The sequence below is a fragment of the Notolepis coatsorum genome (genome assembly GCF_963971535.1).
Source record: "Notolepis coatsorum genome assembly, chromosome: 8".
Taxonomy (NCBI): Eukaryota; Metazoa; Chordata; class Actinopteri; order Aulopiformes; family Paralepididae; genus Notolepis; species Notolepis coatsorum.
In genome coordinates, this window is record NC_140172.1 from 82,568,264 (window position 1) to 82,582,521 (window position 14,258).

General features: G+C 40.2%; 1 protein-coding gene across 2 annotated transcripts in view; it reads right to left on the reverse strand.

Annotated features, from left to right (window-relative positions):
- Positions 1-7,140: 7,140 nt before the first annotated feature.
- The window catches only part of LOC311233839 (WD repeat-containing protein 37), a 110,993-nt gene continuing 103,875 nt past the window's right edge, over positions 7,141-14,258 (reverse strand). For both annotated transcript variants that reach the window (XM_084320879.1, XM_084320878.1), the window contains exons 13-14: positions 14,001-14,115; positions 7,141-10,452 (exon numbers count right to left, since the gene is read on the reverse strand). In XM_084320879.1, the coding sequence (XP_084177005.1) occupies positions 10,321-10,452; positions 14,001-14,115 (247 nt within the window). In that variant the 3' untranslated portion in view covers positions 7,141-10,320. The remainder of the gene's footprint in view (positions 10,453-14,000; positions 14,116-14,258) is intronic.

The window sequence follows — 14,258 nt, forward strand, 5'->3', positions numbered from 1 at the left end:
ATTAAATGATGCTTGATTGAATCTTTATTTTTTTATTATAATTTTTTGGCATTTTTACAGCTTTATTGGTCACGCAGGACCGACAGAGGAGAGGGCGAACGGGAGGAGAGGTGGGGAAGACATGCGACAAATAACGACGGGAGCTGGGATCTAACCCGGGTCGGCCACGTAGGTGCGCGAGGCACTATGGTATGCGCCACGAGGGCGCCCCTTGATTGAATCTTTTATTGAAACATCACATGGAATTCTTTCCTCCAGTGTTCTAAGTTTTCAGATTCAGAGTTTTTATTTGCCACATGGAAGCAATACAATCATAGTTTTCATACAAAATCATAAATACAGTTCTACCATGGGCAAAAGGAGCAGGAAGAAGAATAAATCTTATGGTTACCTGCCCCTAAGTTCTGTTCTGTGATGTCATCATTATTATAGTCAACCCATGGCATGTACAACAGTGTTGTATACAGCATATAGGCCTATACATTTATATACTTACCGCATATATATATATATCTATAGTCAAGCCCGGACTGGCATTATTTGGGAGCACCGGGAGCTTTCGCAGATAAAAAAAGATATATATATATATTATACTAATAATTTTTTGCCCGCAGTCAGTCCACTGAATTTAGAAGCAGGCCAGTGTTTCTAGTTGCGGTGGCGCGATAGTTAGATAACCAATGGGGAACAACCAGGAGATCACTGTGACAGAGAGTAACGCAGTCTATTGATCATTTTTTTTTTTTATTCAGGACAAAATCAAAACAGTACAGATATGTAGATATACTTTACATCACGTTCTCAATCAACATCATGTCTGTACCGTATCATTAAGAGACAGCTATGCTTGGGGAAGGGGCGTGGGGGACACACACAAAAACCAACAACAAAACAAAATAAATAAAAAAACAGGTAACCCAGAAAGGCCAGAATATACTACGTGTCAACCTCTCTTCTCTGGGTGTAGTACAGCAGTAGCAAACATTCTCTTATACCCAAGCTTTGGTTGTATCACCATCTGCATCACAAATCCAACCCTTCATCCTCCATCACTGACCTTTCTCAAAAGCATGTAAATGCATGCAGTTAGGATTGCGTCCTTCTTCCCGTTCACATATCCCTTCTATTCAGCACAAAATCAAGACAGTACAGATATGCATATATACCTTATAACTAGTTCTCAACCAACATCCTGTCTGTACCGTGTCATCAAGAGACAGCTATGCTTGGGGAAGGGGCGCAAAAATAAATACATTAACAGAAAAAATTATAATAAAAAATTATAATATTAAAAAAAATATATATATAAAATAAAAAACAGAATATACTACATGTGTGGTTCAAACCATTTAAAAAATAAAATGACAATAAAATGGGGAGTGAGATGAAAATAATAAGATGAAAATAAGTAATACATTGCCTTTATAGCCCTATTCGCTCTATACAAGCCCACTTTCTATCGAACTGTTCACCTTGCAACCTGATCAGATGAGTCATCCTCTCCATGTCCTGAATTTCTTTAACTTTGTTTAGCCATTGATTATGTGTTGGGGGACTGGGTTTTAACCAATTGATTGTGATCATTTTCTTGGCAGCAGTTAACAGTATTTGGAGAAGATACACACTTTTCCTTTCCTCAATGCCCTCTGGTATGACTCCGAGGATGGCAGTTTTTAAATCTTGTGGAATGTCCATGTCGAATAATTTTTTTACATCCCTGAATACATCATCCCAGAAGTGACATAGTTTTGGGCATGTCTAGAAAATGTGTGTATGATTACCTATTTGTTCACCACATCCCCTCCAGCATTCGCTTGTGGGAGTCGTACCTGCTTTAGCAGTCAATAAGGGGGTCTTGAAAAACCTACTAATGACCTTCCATTTATATTCTCTCCAGGAATTAGAATTAGTCACCTTATGTGCTTCAGTACAAACATCGAACCACTCCTCTTGTGAGATCTCCTGTTGGAGCTCAGCCTCCCACTTCAACTTGATGTATAGCGAGTCGTTGGGGTTCATTGATATTAGGTTTTGATATAATTTAGAAAGAATCTTTTGTATTGAAGCATTCATTTGGATATTAGCTATAAAGCGTTCTATAGCAGAAGGGTGTCGAATTTTGTCCCAATCTTCCTGGTTTTCTAAAAAAATTCTTAATTGGAGACATCTGAAAAAGTCAGTACTAGGAAGGCTAAACTCCACTCTGAGTTGTTCGAAAGATTTAAGCTGGCCGGAATGAATAAATTGGTGAACAAATTTCAGACCCTTTGTCCTCCATCCACTGAATCCTGCATCCAAAGTTGATGGTGTAAAGTCCCCAATGAAACCGATTGAGGTCAGGCCCGATGTTTGATCAGGGTGTATAATTTCTTTTATAACAGAGTTCATCCTCTGGGCTAAAATAGTGGTGAGCACCTTTAAATCACAGTTGAGCAAACTTATTGGACGGTAGGACCCACATAGTGTTGCGTCTTTCCCTTTGTGTATTACTGTGATAATAGCATCCCCCCACGTCTCAGGGAGTGTTTTTGTTGGAATGAGTGGTCGTATGCCTTCAGTAACAAGGGGGGTAAAATGTCCACAAATGTCTTATAGAAATCGTTAGAAAAACCATCCGGACCTGGACTTTTATTATTTTTGAGATTTCTAATTACTTCTCTGATTTCAAAATCTGTAATAGGTGCTTCCATTTCGTCTCTTGCCGATTCTGACAGATTTGGGAGATTAATATTTTGCAAAAAGGTTTTTATCTCATTCACTTCATTACAGGTACCGGTGTTCTTATAAAGCATTTTATAAAACTCTGCGAAGGCTGAGGATATTTCCTCTGGTTTTGCTAGGTACAAGGTGTTCCCTTCTTTGGTTGACTTAATTTTGGCTACAGTAGACAGGGCTTGTTGTTTCCTTATGCGGTATGCCAGCAGGCGGCTAGCTCTGTCCCCACTTTCATAAAATGTCTGCTTCATAAACCTTAAATCACGTTCAACCTTTTCAGATGTTAGTTTATTGAGTGCTTGACGCGCCTCTTTAAGTTCTTTCAGTACCTCCGGGAGCTGCTGCATTTTGTGCTGGTATTCCAGCCTTTTAATTTAATTTTCTAAACTAACTCTTTATGTGTCATTTCTTTTCTTTTTAGCAGATGCGAAAGCTATTATGCGACCCCTCAAATAAGCTTTGGCACACTCCCACAGTGTCACAGGAGAAATTTCAGGTGTCATGTTGAATTCAAGGTATTGTTGCATTTCCTCTTCAACAAATTGGACAAAATTCTTGTCATTTAGCAGCCCTGTGTTGAAGCGCCATCTCCTGGATGGGCGACAGTCTCCTATGTTCCAGACCAGAGCCACTGGCGCATGGTCAGATAATGTAATAGATAAAATGTCACACTTGACCACCCTATGGGCTTCTGATTTGCTGGTAAAGAAATAGTCGATGCGTGAATAAGAATAATTTGGGTTGGAGTAGAATGTAAAGTCTCTTCCTCTCTGGTGTATGTGTCTCCACACATCTACCATACCGGTTTCAAGGCAATTATTTTTAAGCGATCTAGACATCGAGGAGAGAGTTGAGGTCGATGCTGGTTGTCTAATGAGTTTGATAAAATAGTTGATATCTCCTCCCCACAACAAGAGACCTGATGCTTTTTCCAAAATTATCTTAAATATTTTCGTTATTAATTGAGGATGATCATTTGGAGCGTATACATTCAGAAGAGAAACCTCCCTGCCCCCTATGGATCCATTGACCAAAATGTATCTGCCTTCTTTATCCTTAAATTGAGATATGAGGGAAAATTGAACCATCCTGTGTATTAAAATTGCAACCCCACATTTCTTGCTCCCCTGGTGGGAGGAGAAAAAGACCTGATTAGCCCAAGACCGGGTTAGTTTCTGATGTTCAATATCGGAAAGATGACTTTCTTGAATAAATGCTATTTGGCACTGGAGTTGTTTCAGTTGTGTGAGAATCTTCTTCCTCTTAATTGGGCTGTTCAATCCCTTGACATTATAAGTTATGACTTTAATGGTGTCCGCCATAGGGATGACTTATGTACATTTAGAACTTCTAGTTTACGGATTAGAAAGCAAGGCTTGCGCATTACAAAATAGTAAGGCACTTGACAAAACAGAAAAAATAGAGGGGTGTGCTGTCTAAGTGTAGCATTATCAACATTAAACATTGTTGCAAACCACATAACTATATACAAAAATAATAGAACCTGGATCTCCACATTGTTTAAACACCAACAAGTAAAGCTCTCTATGCAGCCTTTTCTCAAAGCACGCTGCATATGAGAGGAAAGTAAGCGTCCAGACCGACCTATAAGTCGTCCGGGCTTGTTGGTACATTCTAATTAAATTAGAAAGTTAGCAACCAAAAATCTGACCTCCTCAGGGTCCTACCCGCCAGATATAACGCCCTCTAGTATCAGCCCCCGGCCACTTGTGACGCCTCTCATTTACGTAGAATAATTATGCTGCTAAATGAAATGTTTGCTGTATACAACCCTTTTAATTCAGTCAAATTAAACAAGACACAGAATTACCATAATAATTATAGAAGTCGCGAGTGAGTATCATCCATTTCAGACCTTACAAAGTTAGGGTTTATAATTATATTGAGAACGGAGTAGAGTTCTTGTCGGGCCAACACAGTAAAGAAAAATGCGCTGATATTTACTTTGCAGTCTAAACAGTCATGCATCTTTTATTCAACTTCAGCTGATCATAACTATTTTTATGTAATGATTGTCAGATAGAAAATTAAATACTCCCACTTTTCTGAAAAGAGTTGTTGTTAAATCTGACATTACAAAAAAAATCAATGAAAATCAGTGTTGTTGCTAATCATTGACACAGCCTGCAATAATCCTCCCCCCAGAAAAATCCACTTTGCATTTGATATATTGAAAATATTTAAATGTGTTTCTTTTAACAATAATTTGTTATGCCATCACAAACACTGGCATGGCATGGTAAAAGTTCTAAAATTCCTGGACCAGAATGCAGGAAATTAAGTCTTTGTAACTAAAATGTTCCTGGAATATAATATAATCCTTCTATATACCTACTTATACACCTGCATATAACCCATATAACTCTCTATGATAGCATGTACAATAATGCTGTGTATACCATATATATTTTTTTTTCTTATATTCTTACCGTATATATACATATCTTTTCATACCTGCACATACAACATGTACTATATATATATTTTTTTTTATCATCTCATCTCTAATTATCCTCATTTTGTGGCATCCAAATATTTCTTTTCTTTTCATTTAAACATTGCTCTTGTAACTCTTGATATGAGAAAAATGAATTATAGCGGCAGAAATACAACATACACATTTAGTCTAGTCTTGAAATTATCTTTATATTCCACTTTTTGGATATACAAGGTCTTTTGTTTTAAAACAGTGGCAGCAAAACCTGGATTCTCTCTGGAAGATGACAAATGGAACCATCCCTGGTGTTAAGTGAGCAGATGAAAGCACATGAGGGAACCCCCACCACAGCCCTCAACAGGGAGCAATTCTACCAACCAGAAAAGCAATAAAATGGTCTTGCAGCAAATGTACATTATTAATAATAATAACTAACGAAATTAAAGACCACCTAATTTCAAGACCATTACTGGTTTCTAAGAACATCTTGCCCAGTGACTGCAGTTGAAAACTTGCCATTTATACATATTATATATACACACCTGTAAATAAGTTGTGGGTATCCACACAAACTTGCACATGTCTGACATGACAATTGATTGAATTTATTGTGGATTAGAGACATCATCCAAGGGATAAAAACATGATAAAATGCAAGCACTTATTTCCATCATGGTCCCAATAAACCTTTGTAATGTCAATGCAATTGTTTCAATGACCACTTCATTATAAATTGGCCAAAATGTCACAAATCTAATGTTGGATAAAACACACTGTTCAGTACTGTCTCCACACAGGGGGGGGGCTCTACTCTACAAACTGTTCAGTACTGTCTCCACACGGGGGGGGGGGGGCTCTACTCTACAAACTGTTCAGTACTGTCTACTCTACAAACTGTTCAGTACTGTCTCCACACGGGGGGGGCTCTACTCTACAAACTGTTCAGTACTGTCTCTACTCTACAAACTGTTCAGTACTGTCTCCACACGGGGGGGCTCTACTCTACAAACTGTTCAGTACTGTCTCTACTCTACAAACTGTTCAGTACTGTCTCCACACGGGGGGGGGGGCTCTACTCTACAAACTGTTCAGTACTGTCTACTCTACAAACTGTTCAGTACTGTCTCCACACAGGGGGGGGGCTCTACTCTACAAACTGTTCAGTACTGTCTCCACACAGGGGGGGGGGGGCTCTACTCTACAAACTGTTCAGTACTGTCTACTCCAAACTGTTCAGTACTGTCTCTACTCTACAAACTGTTCAGTACCGTCTACTCTACAAACTGTTCAGTACTCTCTCCACACAGGGGGGGCTCTACTCTACAAACTGTTCAGTACTGTCTCCACACAGGGGGGGCTCTACTCTACAAACTGTTCAGTACTGTCTACTCTCCAAACTGTTCAGTACTGTCTCTACTCTACAAACTGTTCAGTACTGTCTCTACTCTACAAACTGTTCAGTACCGTCTACTCTACAAACTGTTCAGTACTCTCTCCACACAGGGGGGGCTCTACTCTACAAACTGTTCAGTACTGTCTCTACTCTACAAACTGTTCAGTACTCTCTCCACACAGGGAGGGCCTACTCGACTAGGGCTGTACCGAATAGTTCGAAGCTTCATTCATAACGTTGACGTTCAAATTCTAAATCAACATTTGAATTTTCTTTATAAAAAAATATATATATATATTCTGTTTAACCAATGGGGTTTTTCTTCACAGTTGCAGATAAAGATTAGGCTACACTAATATTATACTATTATAGTATATGACTCATCATAAACATTTAAATAAAACATTTATCATAAATGATGTAGCCTATCTGCATCCGCTTGGCGCTCCATCAAGACGTCACCATCACTTTCGTACCAACCGTGCCTTATTGGATTATTTATGTTGACGAAACTGACAAGTTATTCATTAAACAAAGTTGATTTAATAAAAAGAGTACTAATTTAATCAGATTAATCACTTTTATTTTATGTCATAAAATATGACGAGACATTTGAAGCTTCGAATGTAAAAAAAAAAAAACATTCAGTACAGCCCTACAGGGAGGCCTACAGTAACATTACATTCAGTACAGCCCTACAGGGAGGCCTACAGTAACATTACTACAAAGTACAGCGACAATACTATGACCGGGTGACGGATCAGGAATGTTGTATGACATCTTTACCACATTGTTGACAATAATACTATACAGACAATTACAAGTTTGGGCGGCCGGGTTGCGCAGCGGACTGCCAGCGGTACCTCCGGCTTGGTCGGTCGTCCATACTGACGCAATTGGCAGTGTCAGTGGGTGGGAAAGCCGGTGGGGTGGGTCCTGGTCGTTGTAAACAGCGACTCCTACAGGTCGGTCAGGGCGCCTGCGGGGGGCTAGTGTGATCCTCCCACGCGTTACACCTCCCCAGTGAGAGTCCTCGCTGTCAGGCTGGCTGTCTCCACATGTGTCGGAGGAAGCATGTGATAGACTTCAGGGCTCCCTAGACCGGCAAGTGGGGGGCAAATGCGCGCAACGACCAGGAAGGGGAGGGGGGGAATTGGCATAACGACTAAATTGGGATGGGAGAAAAATACAGGAAAAAGGGAGAAAAAGTAGATTTAAAAAAAAAGACAATTACAAGTTTCAACATAGGAATTGGAATTGGAAATACAAAATTGGGATGGGAGAAAAATTGAAAATGGGGAGAAAAAGTGGATAAAAAAAAAAGATTTGTGTCACCTACAGACGGACAAGATATTGTCCTGACGTACTATATAGTTATTCATATTTATTGTTATATTGTAGAAATGTGTGCATTGAAATGTCTGTAAAGAATTGACAACATTGAAAATGAGGGTGACCGTGACCTCAATTGTCTTTTCGAGTATAAATAAAGGTTTGCAGCAGTGTCGATCCCCCAAAAAAACACACAACAATGTTCACTCCCATTCTATTTCTTTTGTCATTTATTGGCAGAACCATGTCGACTGGCAGTGGGCAAAGCAAGCGGAGTACAGCTATTGTATTTATTGTGTTTCTTAAAAAGGTACTATGACATGAATATATACTGTAGCCCTGCAACATTAACGTAACCCTGGAATGAGACAGTATCCCCGAAATCGCCTACAAATGTGCGCATATTTAATGAAGTGCCTAATTTGCATATATAAACATAAAATTCAGAACTTGCAATATATTTTTTTAGTTTATATGATATCTATTAAAATAATAGTTTTGCCTATTAGGGGGTACTGTCTCGCCTTAACCTTTTCTTTTTTCTCTTAAAAGGTACTATGACACGAATATATATACTGTAGCCCTGCGACATTAACATAACACTGGAACACTGAGTCTTAATACTGATGACTAAAGTGCACCGGGAGGAAATGTAAAACTAACAATCACGTTACTGAAAAAAGTACTGTTCAGGGACCTTCCCCCAAAAGCTAGTTTGTGAAGTCTACATTAGCTCAAAAACAATAAATGTTTTGCTCAAAAGCAATTTCATTTATATATATATACACACGCAACACAATCAGGCTATAGGGACACCAAAGACACACTTGTTCCCTTTGCACAGAAGTCTTTTCTATGGCACAATTAAGAGGCCTATAAGTGTCTACTGTGCTATACGGTTAACGGAATAGACTCCATTGTTAATACAAATAAATAAATAAAAATATTCAATGTTTAAATGGCAAAACTATCTGCATTTCTTTTGTTTGCTTTTGTTTTTCTAAAAAGGTGCAGAACTGGAACACAGAGATTCCTTATAGAATACAAATAAATCAGTTTTTCCACATATTTTCCATTGGGTTTTCCATAGTTTCTTTTTTTTGGGAACACTTCATGTGTTATTTCCACCGTTCCATGTGTCCATGACTTGAAGTCTTAAGTCTGAACCAAACACATGGAAAATGCACAAGCGAAGAAAGAGTTTTCATGTGTGAAATTCATGTACTGTAGCTTTAGGTGGAAACTGTTTCTGAACTTACTGAAGGGATAGTTCAGATATCAAGTGAGTGGTATGAAATACTTACCAGTAGTGTAATCGATTCATAACCATTAGCTTACTAGTCCTGTGGTCAGAGTTCTGTCTTGGTTCTGAGCGAACCGGGAAGCTTCAGACAGGCAGCAAACAGGGTCTCAAAACAGTTAATCTACACCACAACATGTTTTAATCATCCACAACCAAAATCAGCGGTCCTTGCTATAGTACAGAAGAATCAAGCATAGGAAATACAGGACCGTATTTTGAAATTAAAACGTTTGTCTGCATGTTGTGGTGTGGATTAAGACTTTTTTGTTTTGTTTCCTGCCCGTCTGAAGCTTTCCTGTTCACTCAGAACCCAGACAGAACTCCAGAACCACAGGACTCTAAGTACGCCAACGGTTTACGGATCAATGACACTACTGGCAAGTATTTTATACCACTTAATGTAAAGGATCTGGCCTGTGTATCCCTTTTAATAGCAACTAAATGACACGGGTGAGGAGGACCCATGTCTAAATGTGAATGAATGGCACAGGTTAGGATGAGCTCTAAAATCTATTAGACGGTCATGAAGCAGATTAGGTACATCCATTCACTTATGGCGTTTCCAATGTTAGCCTACAACAGCAAAAGTCTGCTCGGTTTTATTTAGAGAATGAGAACCGATTTTCGCCTCAAAACCTCCTATTTTGTCCTTGTGCTCTTTTTTTTTTTTTTTTTTTAAATCCGCAGCAAATTTATGAAAAGTTATAATAATAATAAAACAGAAAAGAAACACAGTGAGGCACAAAAGCAAAAAGGGGCTCCTTCACATTATTGTACATGTTTTTTTTTGTGTATGTGGTAAATTGCACAAGCACGCACACACAACCAACCACAAGCATGTACCAATGCGCACATACACACACGCATACATAGGGCTAGATTCCACACAGAATGTGCACATCGGACAGTAAAGAGAACACTTGGTGGATGCGAGAGAGAGAGTCCCCCCTCCCGTTCTCCTCGGGCAGGGAACTATCCAGCTCATCAGACCTGGTGAGCAGGTGTCCTGGGGAGTGGTGGTGGTGGGGGTAGAGGTGTTGTAGGAGGCCCATCATCACTTCTCCTGCAGCAGGGAGTGGTGGTGGTGGGTGGAGAGGTGTTGTAGGAGGCCCATCATCATCACTTCTCCTGCAGCAGGGCAGGGATGTTGATGTTCCAGCCGATGGCCTGGCGGTCGAAGCCGCAGCTGAACAGGTTACAGGAGGCGTTGTCCTCACACCAAGCGGAGCAGCACACCATGCGCCGGTGACCCTGTGTGACACAGTGGCAGTCAGTACCAGGACAGTACCAGTACAGTACCAGGACAGTTCTGAAATAACTTAATTCAGTCAGTAGTGCAGAATTTCTCAGTTCTCTGCTTGATATAATTAATCAAAATGTCCAATCTAACGAATTTCGTTTGCTCATAAAATGCTTAACATGTTAAATGTGATTATAACATACGGCTGTTAATGTCGGGCCGACTGCCCACAGACGGGCCGTCGGAACCTTCAATTGGGAGAAATAAATATTAAGTATAATATTTAGGGCTGGAACTTTATCGTGCTAATTTTGATAACTACAGAAAAAATTTTACGTAAAAAAAATTAAGAATTTTTTCCGCATGCGGGCTGTCGCACATTTGCGCGCACGTTGCGCCACTTTGCTCTCGTCTGTCAGCTCCGGGCTGCATTTTTCGCCGATCATCCAATACACTGTTCGAAAGTTGAATTTGCCGCCATTCGATAGTCACCACGCTCAACCTATTGTGTGCTTCAGGTCTCGGGTTACAAGACGATATATAAAAATCCCATGGAAAATGAGTGTTTAACAAAGGTTTTTGTAATGTGTGTACCACAATAATTCAGCGTGATTATCCATAATGGCCATCCACTTCCATTCATTCAGATGCACGAGTCAAAACAAAGAACTTGTTCGTCTTCTGCCCCATTCTCGTTGCAATCAGCGCCCGTCTGGGACAGTAGCGGCCGCTGGCGCTGGTGCCTTGTGGGTCGCAGTTCACGTTAATAGGTTGAGTTGAAAATGTAATGCTCTGAGATGCTCTGGAGCAATGTCTCTCGGATCAATCAAATCAAATAATTAACACATGTATGTTGTCATTTTAAACAACTCACCATTCATTCATTATGCATCAGCAGCAGCTAAATTAATGTTATAGTTCACAACACAGCAGCGCGTTTTGAATCGCTAGCCTATTAATTATCGTCTCAGCAAGCACAGTCAATACTTTTTTCCGTAGCCGCATTTCGCGGAGACAGCTGTGTATAGCGAGAGAGAGAGAGAGAGAGACTCACTGTTTAGTTGAAACGTCCAGGGCAGGAGAGCTTGATAAACGTGTATAATCCACTGTTGATGTATTCCAGACCACTGTCCACTGTCTCCAGACTGCATCCGCCATATAGCTTGTTAGCCAAGTGTTAGCTTGTTAGCACAACACAAGTACATTCCTTTGTCCATTTCCGCTCGAACAGACTGCAAACTACCTGGCGTTTTATCGCCATGCTCTAAGACAAACTCTAACCTTAACCAACTTTGAAAGAGTGCCTAAGCTTAACAGTCTAAAGAACTTGCAGTCACGGCACGCTCTAAGACAAACAGCTGCATGCATCTCAGTCACAACAACACAACTATCTCTACCTACCACCAACGGACCAACCTAGGAATAAGCTAGAATTGGAACATTAGAAATTGGATTCGGCCAATCAGAGATCGTCTCTGTGAAATTCTGCTACGGAAAAAAATACTGGCGTCGGCCAATCAGAGAGCGTCTCCGCGAAATGCGGCTACAGAAATTCTTGACGCTACTGGCTAGACCGCTTCAAATCGCGCCCGGATTCCAACAGTCATATTTCAACGCACAACGCGTTATGCACTGATTGGCTGTGACGGATACAGCGATCAAACTGTGACGCACACTCGGAGCGCTATCGCGTCTAGCCCGGGCCGAGAAATACGAAAAAATAAAAAAACGTCACTTCCTGCTCAGGAAAACGAGTGTTTTTTATTTGAGATAATAACGTTATATTGTGCATTGGAAATACAAACATACTTAAAATGAGTAAATATTATTCATTTTAAACATGTTTATATTATTTATAGGGCTATAAAACAAAAAACTAAAGTTTTATTTTCTTCTTCTCTGATTTAACAGCAGGTGGGGCGGCGCCCGTGCGCCCCTAGTGGCAGAGCCGCCACTGGTCTGGGATCGCTTTCGGAGCAGACGCTCCTTGGCTACAATGGTGGTCAACAATTTTCGCCATCAGCGATGACTGGTCAGTTCAGGACCGTTTACAACCGGACGTGGTCACTCGTTGGAACGGCTTGTCAAATGAGACCCGAAGCAGGCTTGAGTGTGGTGGTGATCGAAAGGCAGCAAATTCAACCAAAAAATGCAGCCCGGAGCCGGCAGACGAGCGCAAAGTGCTGCAAATTCCATATAAATCAATAGTTTATTAAGACGCAGTAGGCGGCCCTCTGGGCAGACAGACACACACTTATTCTCTTATAATTATAATAAATACGACAATATATGTTTGTATTGGTGTGCGTCTGTGTTTTTAACGGCTTCATTTGGAAGTTATCATTGGTGATTGCGCAGTGATTCTACAGAGGAATTAAATATTTCTAGACTTTGCACCTCCTGGTGGCATATAACAGAACAGCAATCAACCAAATTAACCCGTTGGCACCGCGCTAGTAGCGTCTATACTTTCCGTAGCCGCATTTCTGGCAAGACGCTCTCTGATTGGCCGACGCCTGTTTCTACACTGGTTAAGCTTAGGCACTCTTTCGAAGTTGGTTACGGTTAGAGTTTGTCTTAGAGCGTGACGGCAAGTTCTTTCGACGGTTAAGCTTAGGCACTCTTTCGAAGTTGGCTAAGGTTAGAGTTTGTCTTAGAGCATGGCGATAGAACGCCAGGTAGTTTGCAGGCTGTTCGACGTGGAAATGGGCAAAGACACAGCTCGTCACACGATTGGGCAACAGTGGCCAATCGGAGAGCGTCTGCCAGAAATGCGACTACGGAAAGTATAGACGCGCGGTAGTATGGTGCAGTCATAATGGCTGTAACTGTAGTAATAGTAAAAGTAGTAATATTAGTAATAGTAGTAGAAGTAGTAATAGTAGTTTAGTCGTTTTAGCAGTGAAGAATAGTTAATAATAGTAATTGTATTAGTGGTAGCAGTACTAGTAGAAGTAATACTAGTAGTAGTGGTAATAGTAATGGCAGCAGTGATGGTAAGAGTAGTAGTGGTAGTAGCACCTCATTGTAGCTGAAACGCTGTTAGTATGATGATCCTAAGGCTGAGACGATATGCCATTTGGAAGAATGGATAAATCGGGACCAAATTATCGATAAATATCGATATTTTTATTAGTATTAAAAAAAATACATTTAAATTTTTTTTTGTTTTGTTATTTAAACAACAAATTTATGTTTATTTTGCAGCAATTCTTTGTCGTTGCCGCCATCTTTAGTGTTACAGATTTCCCCATTCAAAACTACCACAGTGATCCTTCTCATTTTATAGTCGGTGGTCTCTGGATGTGATGGATGATATTGAGTGCATAGTTGCAATTCAACTGAATTTACATGAAATGGCGATGTTTTAAATAAAACATGCCACAAGACATAGTATTTTAGTATAGTATAAAGTATAAAAAGAAATTACACATGCTAAAAAATCGATAAGTGATGCCACTTTTCACGCAGTTATCGATAAGTGGTCTCAGCCTTAGACGCTACATTGAATCTCTGAGGGTGACGAACTGAGGACAAGATGAAGAAACATCCTGTTTACCTGCCGGTTGCTGCGCGGGAGGCGAGCCAGACGCACCCCAGACATGTCAAACAGACGCACTTGTCGATTGTCGTGAGGAAGTGCTATGATTCTTTGGTTCACCGACACGCTTATCCTAGAAGAGAAGGAATAGTAGTCAAATATTTTATATACTATTATGCTCCAGTGGTGTCAATGGAAGACACTTGACTCAATCCGAGTCACTTGTAGGTATAGTGTTAATTACAGCTCAGTGAAATTATGTAGGTGAACAGGTTG